The sequence below is a fragment of the Poeciliopsis prolifica genome, unplaced genomic scaffold (assembly GCF_027474105.1).
Source record: "Poeciliopsis prolifica strain line A6 unplaced genomic scaffold, Auburn_PproV2 SCAFFOLD040, whole genome shotgun sequence".
NCBI classification, from domain to species: domain Eukaryota; kingdom Metazoa; phylum Chordata; class Actinopteri; order Cyprinodontiformes; family Poeciliidae; genus Poeciliopsis; species Poeciliopsis prolifica.
This window is the reverse complement of record NW_026562415.1, coordinates 3,620,093-3,633,158: the sequence shown is the minus strand read 5'-3', so window position 1 is coordinate 3,633,158 and position 13,066 is coordinate 3,620,093. Positions and strand designations below refer to the sequence as shown.

Genomic DNA, 13,066 nt, shown 5'->3' with positions numbered 1-13,066 from the left:
CATGTTTTTTTTTAGATCTTGTCTAAAGTTAGTATATCTATGTTCCACTGTTAGAAATGTCTGAGGACACAGTGACAGCAACAAATAACTGGAGCAGGAAATCTTTGGTAGCATCTTGGACTCCACACTGTGAGGAGCTTTTGCTACTTTACTTGTTACTGTGTGCAACTATATAATCCACAATGTCTCCAGTTATTGCACTTTCCTTCGTTCAAAATCCTTAATCTGATTGGGGTTTTTTTGTTGTTGTTGTTTTGTTTTGTTTTTTTGTTAGAAAATTTATATTTTCATGTGGAAGGGTTCCACCCAAGCAGAAAAAAAGGTTGTGTGACATTGCTGCCACCTAGTGGACAGCCCCCACCACTAAAGACTTAGTTTTTTAACTAAAAATAATGCTTCTAAAGGTTATCAAATCCAAGAATAAATTAAGATTTTTATTTAAGTATGAGGGTTTTCCAAGCCAAATTTCAGGTTCCTCCACCTACTGTATGTTTCTTGATACATACATACATGCCTATAGTTTTGATTTGGTAGTAAATGATGCCGTCTGGAGATGAAGAGTCTGAAGCAATGTGCCTTCTGAGTTGCAGAGGACAATCTACTAAATACTAACTAAAAGGGTAAACTGAATTCAAATCCAAGTGAAAAGATATGTTTTTATTGGACTTTAAAGGATGACGACAAAGAAAAGGAGCAGGCTTCCATGTGTGTCGTCCAGAAAACGTGTGCAATTTGAACTCATCGTTTTCCAGGTTTGGTACATTATTGGCAGAAAGGGGTTTTGGGAAAATGTTGCTGTTTCTAGACTGTATGTCCTGTTCCGTTGTCAAAAAGTTCCACTCCTCCATCCGTCCATCCACCCATTTATCCGATCACCTGCTCAGCCATCCATAATTTTTTCCATTTTAACATATTATTAAGAGCACAACACCTGATGAATATCTGTTTTAAATGTGATTTAAAGTTTGGTTTTTAAACTTGGAAAAACAGGTTGAAAGCAGGAAAATATTTGACAGTTTCAGTCTGATAAATTATGGATTGTTGACATGCAAATATGTAAAAACGGGACAGTTGAACCATTTACACTCCACTACTAGTTCTAAGGTCCTGCTCTTTCACACAAAGCCATGAGAAGTGACAATTGTAATAGAAACTGGATCATTGAAGTAGGGAAGGAATTATGATGTCTATGTTGTTCCTATAGGTAACAACGGACAGTGAATCCGACAGATTGGGTGGTTAAAGTCTCCTATCACTACCAGTTAGTTTCTTGTCTTTGATGTACATAGCACAGTGGGGGGGTAGAGAGGAAAGGCTCACTGTGAAAAACTTGTGAGCAGAAGAAAACATAATTTCTTCCCCTTTGAGATCACGTTGTGTGTAACTGTTCAATTCTGCTGCATTTAAACTGTGACTTCAAAGCAGGAGGCTCTACAAAGGAGTGACTTCAAACATCAAACCTGGCCGTTTCACTCCAAATATGAATTTCATTTTTTTATTATTATTAAACAAAGAGATCTAAGGGTTTTTTTTGTTGTTGTTGTTGGTTTTTTTGAACTCTTAATATTATTTTCTGACACTGTCACTGTCAGAAGGGTTTATGCCTCTCAAACTTTTGCACATTTTGTCATTTTACAACCAAACACTTTGGTCTTTACTTCCTTGAAATTGCGTGTGATTGACAAAATCAACAAAGTGCATAATTATAAGGTGGGAGGAAGCAAAACAAGGTTTTAAATATATTTTTAAAAGATTTGGCAAGTTTGAGAATCAAAACTTTTGCAAAATATTCGGCTCCTCTCCACACATACTGCATATCTTTGTATAAAATCCAAATTGAATACAGATGCAAATCTATGTGTAGAATAGTTTGAAAACAATGCATCACTTTCAACCGTGTTGAAATAAGAAAATGACTCAACGGCGATGAAACGGATACTTTTGGAAAGCACAGTCGGTTTGCTGTCACTTTGTAGCAGTTCGGTTTTGTGACTCAGATCCCGTTAAAGAAGCTGATTCATTCTGTTTTCAGCAAAACCCGCAAAGGCCTCTGATAACATCTCTGCTTTGCATGAGTGTGAACGGCGGCCAAACATGCAACTGCAAAACACGGCGCGGGGAGATTCAGCTCGCAAACATTCCCTGAAGTGTAGGACAAGGCTCTTAGAAACCACATGTTCTGTTAAATTTGCAAAAACTTAAAAGGCAAACGAATAAAGGCACCCACACACATATGCAAACATAAAAAAAACTCATGCAAAGGAAGTAAGAAATGTGTCTGATATGGCATAAGAGGCTCGTTATGGTTTCCTCACACGAAAACAAAACTACTGCAATATTGCATTAACACACACACGCACACACACACACTAGCTGCCTGTGCTTACTTCTGCCCCCTTTCTGAACGTTTGCATGTCGGTTCAGCACACAACAGCGCCCCTCTGTGGCTGCTTTGTTGAATTGAAGCCTCACCTCTGTTGTGACTGGGCCGAATGACTGGAGGCTGCGGGAAAGGATTAGCATTTGGATTAACGTCTTTAGAAGAAGCTTAAGGTGATAATGCACACAATCATATGCATATTATTCTAACAGGCTATATTCCACACAGACATCTTTAGCAACGCACATTATGAAAAAAGACAGTATCACTCTTGTATCTTATGCATCACTGGACTTTTATTATTATTATTATTATTATTATTATTATTATTATTATTATTATTATTATTATTATTACGGAAGATAGATCAAATTATCTATATCGCCTTTCTTCCTTTTGAACTTGGTCGCTGGCATGATGCTGCCACCACCAGTATATTCTATATAACAAAGTGTTCAGGTTCAGGTTCAGTGTTGGGAACCGGAGCTCCTCCTTCATGGTCTTCTCTCATCAATTGTTTTCCTGGTCCCATCCGTCTGAATTAGCTCCGTGGTGAAACGAGATGATGCAGCTCAGCCCGGCATATCCTTACTGGCTCTAATTTCATGTAATCATCATTAATGGCTTGTAATTACAGCGGCGTCACGACGTCGCAGCGGGGCTGCGTCAGCGTCAACACGTCCTGACTGCAGATGCTGCCTTCAAATGCCGGTTGGAAATGGGAACGAGCCCGTTCTGTTTGCCTCATTTTAGCCGAAGTTGCAGCTCGGTGTGCGTAATTATCATAAATGTCATTTTATGACGTTGTGCAAATTAAGTTACAAGCGAATTTTGATGTCGGTTTGCGAATGTGTAATTTCTTATTCTCTTGCTAAAGGCATCTGATGGAAAATCGGAACGGTAGGTTGGCTGAATTATTTCACTGGAGCTTTATTGAACGGGGAGAGCATATTGATACGCAACATTTGACTGTTTACAACTCCGCAGGCGGTCAGCCTTCCGGGAGCTGGTATTTCCGGGCTGCACTAAAGGCACCAGCCGCCCGCTGCCGCATCTCTCGCTTCACCTTGCGGACGCAGCGGAAAATAATTGAAAAACAGCGATGTCAAGGAAAGGGTCAACACAGCCTCTCCGCAGTGAGTGACGGACCATGGCCAGTCGGTGGAGAGAAGGTCAGCGCAGCCGCTCCGGGGACCATGGCTCCAGCCTGAAAACAGCCGCTGCGCCCCGGCAACAGGAGCCGTCCGGGGACGCCGGGGAGCCGCTGCGAGAGCTGCCGAGATGGATGCGGCTTTACCTCTACGGCATGCACGGCGTGACTCTGGACGTCCTGCTCTCCGCCCTGCAGGGGGTCCTAACCACTCGGGACCCTAAGCTGGTGGGCTTCTCCTCTCCGTACCTGTGCGTCATGCACGCACTGACCCACTTCGCGCTGGAGAAGGTCTACTCCCAGAAGAAGAGCTTCCGAGGGCGGCCCGTGGTGTTCCACCTGGTCTTTTACCCGTCTGTCTACATCGGACTGCAGATCCTCGTCGGGAACATCAACACTCTGGCGGAACAGGTGCGAGTGGTGTCCGGGACGCAGCTGGTGGTCCACTACATCCTGGCTTTGTATTTCTCCCAGGTGTTCCACAGAGGGCTCGCGCACCTGCAGTACCAGCCCAGCGACCCCGGGAGGAGCCGCGGCGGTCCGGATCATCATCGTCATCATCATCGTCATCATCATCATCATCATCATCCTTCTGGTGGACTTCCCGGGTTCGCCCGGTTCTTGTTCTTCGGCATGCACGGTTTCCTGGACGAGGTGTTGTTCACGTCTCTGTTCAACCTGGTGGAGAAAGGGGTCAGGGCCGCCCAGGGCCACACGTCCCTGTGGTCCTTCCTGATGTACGGCAGCTGCAGCTTCGTGGTGGAGAAGCTCTACTTCCACCTGCACTTCGGGAGAGGCTGGGGCACCTGGCGGCGCCTGCCCATCTACATCTGCTTCATCTACACCTGGGAGTTCTGCTGCGGGCTGACGCTGAGGCAGTTTGACGCCTGCTCCTGGGATTACTCCCACTACCCGCACAATTTCATGGGACTCATCACCCTCCTGTACCTCCCGGGCTGGCTGATCCTGAGTCTGTACCAGGACGTGCTGTCCAACGTGCTGCTGAGAATAAGGTGCACCAAAGAGCCAGACTGCATGAGTGTGGAGAATGGAGAGGTCAACGGACCATTGGAGTCGAAGAAAAAATAACTCTTGATGCAAAATCAGCTTCCTGGCAGACCTATTAAAAAAGGATTCAGGTTCACCTCAGCAACTTGGACCATCTACAATGAGTTCATACGTTTCTGTGATTCCATTCAAAATGTGAAACTCACATTTTGATCTACAGGTTTAATATCTGAAGCATTCGCTAGCTTTGAGAATGATGGCTTCCCAAAATTCAGATTTTCAAAAGTGACAAACAGTGAGGAAGGCTGGCTCCTTATTTGTGTAAAATGTAAAAGAGGTATATTTTCCAGTTTACAACTAATGGAAACACTCAGTCTTTGAAAGGTATCAACTAATTTGAACAGAAAAATCACACATACAAAGTATACCTGTGTACTATGCAATGTAATGACTAAGCCCAAGTTGTTTCAGATTTGACTTTTTTTTCTTCTACACTTTTACCTTCCACTAAACTTTCCAACAATGGGCTTGTAACAGTAATCTGAACAGTCACTTCTCTACAAATGATTTTTTCTCGTAAATGCTGACATTCCCCTGTTTTATATATTGTTATTAGTATTCCAGTTTTCTGGGAAACTAAATTTCATTATTTTCAAACCATAATATTAATGGGATACTTATATCTATTTGTATCTAATGGATTTATTCAAATATGTGGGTTTCACTTTAGTTGAATTACTAAAACTCTTTGATATATCAACATGCACCTGTATATCATATTTTACTGAACATGTTCTGATTTTTCACTTTATGACGCCCAACTGAGACCATTGACTGTTTATCTAACCCGTATAAATTACATGAAATTACTGCCGTTTTCCTCTGTACAGTGTAAAATCTTGAATTCTAAAATAAGAACATTTTCTATTTTGATATGTTTACAACTGTAACTGCGCGTTTTGTGACGGATTTCATCTGCAGGCCAGAGCCGGCCCAAAGTATCATGCAAAACAAAACGTCCGACACCTGACATCTTCAATGTTATGTTCTGTAAATTGGAGCAGATCGACTGCGGCAAAATTTATGGAATAGATTATTTTGTGATTAAATAAGTTAAAATGTTAAAAGAAACCCACATGGATTTTTGTGTCTTCCGTTCTTTTTGTGCATGTGGTACAATCGACTTATTTGTAAATTTAAAGACGTATGACCTTATTTCATCTTATGTGTATAAGTCACACTTTGTCCGCTGCCTTGGTCCGGCTCTGGTGCAGAATCGCCAGTGGAGGAATTGTGGGTAGTTTTTAATCGCAGCAGGTCGTTTAGCATGCCATAACTCCTGCACATACCTGCATGCTCAAACTGTGTTGAAAAATGTTAAACTTTTTAGACTTTTTAAAAACAAAGTACAACGCACTGAGTTTTGCCTGATGTTCCAAAGTCAGTATTTCCAGAACTTGAATTTGTCTGTTTAATTCTATTTTAATTTTTTCCATAAACCACCAAATAGTTCCAAAATAAAAAGTAAAGTTCCAGGAAATTGTTAGAAGGAGCTGAGAGAACTGCCTTTAAACTTTTAATGGAAATTCACTTTTAAAAATGTTGAACTATTCCTGTGGAGTTATCGCATATTAACCCAGTCATGAATGTAGCAATGCAGCACCTTGAGCAGAGTAGAAATTTGGAACCACGTGGGATTACTGTGAATTTTTCATGAACCAAACATTACTGGAGTGCCTTTCTGTGCAGAGACTCGATTAAACATAACATGACTCCTGCAAGTGCTACAGCCATGGATCCCAGCATCCCAGACAGATTACACATTGGAAACTGACATTGGTTTGAGTGCTCTCTAATGGAAAAAGCATGCTCTTGTAAAACTGGGAAAAACAATTGTGTGAATGTTTTTTAAAAAGAAAGTGAATTTTCATCTTGTACATAATTCCCCAGATTCATTTGGAAGTGCAATTGTCCCAGATAAAGACTATCTTGATAAATATCGTTCAACTTCTTAAAGCTCTGAGGCTGGCTTGGTGATTTTGTTGGCTTGTTCTATGGACTCGGCAGGTATATTGATATTCTTTAACATTTCAAATATTTACGCCATTTACTGCATGACTGAACGACTTTGCACATCCTAAACATATTCCATGACCGCATAACTGTACCTTAACCACACGTGTTTTGAGCACTTTCATAAAGAAAGAGACCAAAACGAGTTTGAAAAATCAATTAAAAAAAAGTTTGAGTAAGATGTACATCCCTTCTAAAGAAAAACAACAAAATAAAACTCAGCAGCATGAACCGTATTAATATTTTTGTTTTGATGAAAAGCTTCAACTTGTACTCATTCATTGTATTAATAAAACGACATCTGTCGCAATCACCAGTGTTTGAAGTAGCTCTGTCAACAAGCACACTGAGAATAAATTTACATGTCAAATTGAACCTGTTTAGTTTTGCTTTCACTTTCCTACAGATGAGCCTGGATTTTGACCCTCTACTCAGGTTACCCATTAAATGTAACACATAAAAGGTGAAATTCACCTTTTTAAGTTAATTAGATATAATAAGCTCAAAGGTAAACATTGTACTGTTTGTAGTGTTTGCCCTGAACAAGCAGTCGTTCAGACAGCACACCACCCAAGGGATTTCAACTGAGCACCCCAGCGACTTTCAGCACACTTCACTGCACCTCCTGCTGGGAATACATGATGGCACCTAATACCCGCTCATTAGCGATCTCAAGCTAATGTGGCAAACTGATTTGTGAGGTTTCGGGTATACGAAAACAGGAAGTGAGACAAAACCATTTACCTCACCACAACTTCCTTTACAGAGAACCCCCTCACCAGCCTGATACTTGCTGAAGCTATGAATAATCAGTTTGAAAGGCCTCATTATTTATCTCAAGTGCACAGCCTGCATACTGTGAGAGGAAGCCGCCGTGATGTTATCCAGCAGTTGCTGCCTTGGCCGTTTGAGAGCCTGAAACCCCATATTTGGACAAAAGGACGAGTATGAAATCTGATACTTTGAAACGGGTTGGATAAAAGTATATAGAGTTGACATTTTCGGCCTGATGTGTGTTCATCTGGACCACAATGTAGTAAGCAACCAAACTTTATGCAGCCTTACAACATGTATCTAAAATTAGTATAAAGTAGTGTAGGTAGAGCTTTGCCTGCAGCCTTGGCAACTGAATATTTTAAATAAGTTTAACAAATGAATATTGAGGAAAACGTTCAAATGTTTCCGATGATGTGCTTTCATGTGTTTGGATGGAGTCTAATGAAATATGACAGTCAATGGGTGACTTCATGCTGATAGGCATTATTTTTTGGCATCACATAATCCCATATCCGGACAGCAGACTATCAGTAGCTTACTGACCATAAAGGGATTAGTGATTTTACCCAGAATGGCCTCAATAAATACAATAAAAAAAAAGGCTAAAATCTCAAATTTTATTTTTGTTTCAGTTTAGTTGATTAATTTCTGATGCCATTCCTTTCACTTTGATTTACCTGTTAAAAGGTTTGCTATGGAAGAGAAATGTATTTCAATTTCTGCAGGTTATTACTGTAGACTGCACTAATATGTACTAAATAAATCAAGACTCCTCTGTGTAATAAGTACAGCGTTAGAGCAAAATAATTTGCTAGAAATCTGTAAAGTTGTATTTTATTTCAAGATTTTTCTTATTTCACTCATTTCTATCTTAAATTTGTGATTTCAGGGCACGAAATCAATACCATCTTGCCACCAATCTTGATGTGCTTGATTTACATATGCAGTCAAATCACAGGCAAATATCCACCGAAGGTAAGATTGTCTCTGACACCAAATATTGATTCTGGCCATTGTAGTCACATAGACAGGAAACACTTAATAGAAGGTGAAAAAAAAAGCATTGGTGTAGTCTGTGTATTCGTTTTATTAGTGGTTGTTGACTAATACATGAACATTAATTGTCAGAGTAGAATTATTGTTCATTTGTCCCTAAAATGGCTATCATAAAGATTAGCTTAGTGAGAAAAGTCTCTGGGAATCGGCCGTTCCAGATGAGTTCAAAATCAGTCATTTCTGCCATGGATGGGACGGCCAAAAAACACCCGTAGACTGGAAACTATGGATCACCACCTGAAGGCATCTGTGGAATCTCCCCATTGATGCTTTTGCCTGACAAAGAGAAGAAATGGGAGCACTCAGACTGACGGTGCTCCAAAACCGGATGGTACAGAACCTGCTGACTGCTATTGTTGTTTGTTCACATCCTGCATGTGATGAGTGTATTGATGCATTGTATTTGCTATGCTTTAAGAATATATAAAAAAAATATTAACAGATTTTTTAAAAGATTTCTCTATTCCTCATAGCACATGCTTATTTGTATTCATTCCATAAATAGAGGGGAGTTTTGCAAATGGTCATCTCATGAATCAGTTGTTTGTCTCTCCGCTCTTCGCTGAAACTGGGTGCGCTGGAACGTCCTGCTCTCAGAGACATCGGTACCAGCCAGCTCGGTAAGGAGTCGGTACCAACCGACTCCTTATCTTGAAGTTTCTGTTTGGTCTGACCAACATCCGCCCCCCTTTTAATAAAATAGACTGCTGCGGGGAGGCAAGTCGGAGTTTCGAGGCACCACTGTGGTTGTGTGATGCTCTAAACTCTGCCTCTTTGCAAAGTATAAATACGCTCTGTGTGGTTATCTATATGTACATTTATATGTATGTAAAATACTTAACAAAAAGCTTATTTGTGACCTCAAACCTCTCCACATGTTGGCGCTTGACAGCCATCAAAATCAATTTATTCTGTTCAAATTCGGTGTGATACACTGACACAAAGTAGTGCATATTTGCGAAGTGCTAGAAAAATAATACATTGTTTCCAATTTTTCTGAAAAAAAAAGTATTCAAAGCAGTATGAAGACCAAACAACAGAGGAGGCTTGAGTGGGTTATGATAAAAAATTTAAAAAATTGCTTCCCAGCTTTTAAACATCTCAGAGTTCTGCTCAATCCACCTTCTTAAAATAAATACTGAACCACTCAACTGCAAACCCTGTAAGAGATGACTCACCAACTGAACAGACAAGCACTGCAGAGAAAACGGCCAGTGCTGAGAGAGAGAAAACCAACAAAAGTCCTGTTTGCAGTCTGCAATGCCACATGTAGAGAACACCACAAATGTTTGGAAAAGACACTTGGTTTGAACTTCTTGGGCCACAACCCAAAATACCACTCCTGCACACAACCACGAACACATCGTCATCCACACAGTAGAACATGGTGGTGACGGTATCATGCTGTGCCATCATCCCTTCACCCTTAGCAGCTTGTAGTGTCGTCTATTGGACCCGTCGTCTCTGTCTAACTACAGCAGTGTGTTTCGTGACGTTCGTATCGATGATGTACCGTGTTACCTGATCGCCCCCTGATCCCATCACATCTATTGCCTCGCCTCGAGATCTCCGTAAATCCAGTCAGGATCTCTACTGGTTCTACACAAGAGAAACACATGAACTCTTTTTCACACTATGTTGTCATTTTGTTTTAAATTTGTGAAAGTTAAAGTGCAGGTGCAGATTATGACAGGGAGAGCACCACAAGTTTTCTGTTTTGCTACCTCGGCAGGGGTTTTGTTACATTCAAGAAACCAAATGCCGCCAGAAAACTGGATCTCTTGAGTGGAAACCCTTCGCCGCAGCGATGGAAGACGTAACCTTAGACAGAGCTAATCTAATGGAGTGCGCATTCAAACAGACTTTCAACACAGCAGGAGATTGAGGGAGCTTGTTCCTGACGTTGACACTGATGACATGTATTCAGTTGTTTGTTCCCAAAAATAACTACAAACCAGAAGTGTAGATGGATAAACAGAGCGATATTCTGCTTTTCCATGATTATTAAACAAGTCTACTCAAAATCAAAGACATATATAAAATATAAGAAGTTGTTCAGTAAACAGTTACCCTCTATCAAAAATAGTTTTACTTCTTGGGCAGCACACATTAAATCTGGATGTCTTTACCTGCTTTTTTTCTCCTTTTAAGGCCATTTTTGAGGTTCATTTTCTCTAATTAATCGTCCAAATTGATCTAAATTATTCCATTGTGGCTCTTGCTGCATGGTTACGTTAGTTGAGCTCATGACCTTTGCCCCAAAGGGGTGTGCTTAGTCTATATTAGATATCCACAGCACATTAGATTAGATTAGACATTGTCTCCTCTATAAAGCTATTACCTTGAACTATTAAAAAATTGTTTGCAATCTTTTGTGAAGAAAAACCTAAATCCCTCACTGTACCTTGAGAAAATGGTGTAATTCTGCCACCTTGTGGTCACACTGGAAGCATGAAACAAGCAGTTGGGATTTCTTATCTATTATCTGGGACAGGGTAATGCTGCTGACTTTTTTCCAATCTCCTTATTGAATAAAAATGAAAACTTTTTCTGTTTGTGAACAAAAAATAATATTATCAGTTAACGTGATTGAATTTCTGGCCATCAGCCAGAGATGGCTCCTAATTTGATATTTTGGGTGCAAAGTAGCTGAACTGCAGACCTACATATTTATCAGCTAATTACTGTTTAATTTTATCACAGGGAAAGCAGGTAGGAGGTGTGACTCGGTCCAGCCTAGCAGGCATCTTCAGATATAAGCTTCCTTGTTTTCTCACCAATCAAACATATTCATTATAGGTACACGATTTAATCATTCAAAGCAAATTGCCACTTCTCGCATGGAATGATCCATTTGGATGGCCCTGTTATGACATTTCCATAAATCCTGGGTACCTAACATTGTGAAGAGATCCAAAAAAGCGGGCATTATTAAATATTCATGAAGAAGCCTGTAAGGGATGTCTTCCTGCAGATAACAAAATATAATATTCATGATGCCCTCCTCCTTCAATCTCTCATAGTCTCAAAAATGGGTCAGACAAATCTCGTAGTTGTTGGCTAATAAAAATGTTCTGACACATTTCTACAGGACTTAGAAACATTTTCACAATATGTCATGCTAAACAACAAACTTTTGAATTTTAATATAAATATGGTGTCATTCGATTAGAGAGGTAAAACCTTCATTCATGCACATAACAATCTACATTGTGTCAGATAACATCCCCCAGAAACACCAAACTTTGTTGCTGCAAAATGGCATAATGTGGAAAAACATCAAGGGGTGTACATACTTTTGCGAGACGGGAAAGTCATCTGCACTAATGCTGCCACACCCACTGTTCTTTATGCAATGACTTAAGGAAAAAAATATATACCAGATATTTTACACTAGCAGTAGTGTTTGCTTTCGGTTCTCGTCTTGGCCTTGTGGAATCTAAGTGCATACCAACTGGTTTCAGTTGTCTGTGTCATTGAAATCCACTGAATGGCATGTCTGTGTCCTTGTCATGTGACTGCATGCATGCAGCTTTTACTTCCTTACTCAGACATCAGCACCTTTTTTTTTTGGGAAAAGTCTGGAGCAAAGTTTTGAATAATAGTTTTGTTTTTCTTCTTTGTTTTTACAAACCAGAAGGAAGTGTGTCCAGTTAAGTTCCCAATAAAGTGAGGAAGGCAGGGTGGGACTGGTGTTAACGGGTTTTGCATCATCGGGCACATCATCATCACACGTCACAAACTATTGTCAAGAATGTCACGCTGAAACTCAGATCGGCTCCAGAGAGAACAGGAAGGCTATTTCTCAGAAATTTCACATCATTTTAGTGGTTCTCTCATGAGACCTTACCTTTGTGTTTTCAGTATCATTTCTCCTCGTCTTAAAATGACACCATATTTTGTCTTGCATAGGGAAACGAACAAAACTGGGCCTCTTTTTTCAGGTTGAGTCACAATGATACTCGCATAGCTGAGGTTACATAGGCTGAGGAAAGGTTGAGTTTCCTCAGGTGTTTCTCCACCCGCCGGTCGGGTTTTTCAGGTCGGACCAAGAACAAATGGTAGCTTTTAAACCGGTGGAAACGAAGGAAAATAACGTCGACCCGCTGAACCTATGCTGAGGTTCAATCACAGAAAGGGGTCAGATCTGAACAAGAACTGAAAGAATCAGCTGAGAAACATGATTAATAATTATTCATAAACACAGAATTAATCCTGACAGAAAAAAAAGTGGGTTTCTGACACACTTCTGCATACATCTATATATAAACATGATAACCTCTCATATGTATATACAAACAAGTAAATGCAGGTCTAAATGGATAAAACAGTGTGGGGGACTGAGCTGCATTGTTCATTTATTTTTCTCTAAGTACTGAATCTCTGTTGACTAATAATGTAGGCAGGCAGAGGCTCGCTTCAACATGTATCTGAGTGGGAAGATTTGTTCAAATGGACTGCCAGGCGAGATGTAATGTTCATCACGTTTCAGGAGGGGTGCGTCAGAAAACGATTTCAAATGGTTGGCTGCTTGTGATGTTGGTGTAGCGCTCAAAATGAACAAAGGGATCTCAGAATTTATACCATACAGTCATATTAAGGCGTGTCAGTCAGCCTGAGAA

The 13,066-nt window shown here is 40.4% G+C and overlaps 1 protein-coding gene across 1 annotated transcript; it reads left to right on the top strand.

Annotated features, from left to right (window-relative positions):
• The first annotated feature begins 3,440 nt into the window (after positions 1-3,440).
• tmem229a (transmembrane protein 229A) lies at positions 3,441-6,924 on the top strand. Its single transcript, XM_055054890.1, has one exon. The coding sequence runs from the start codon at positions 3,531-3,533 to the stop codon at positions 4,617-4,619; it is 1,089 nt and encodes a 362-aa protein (XP_054910865.1). The 5' UTR covers positions 3,441-3,530; the 3' UTR covers positions 4,620-6,924.
• Positions 6,925-13,066: the final 6,142 nt, after the last annotated feature.

Coding starts and splice junctions, on each gene's coding strand:
- tmem229a (XM_055054890.1), top strand. CDS start 3,531: ATGGCCAGTCGGTGGAGAGAAGGTCAGCGCAGCCGCTCCGGGGACCAT.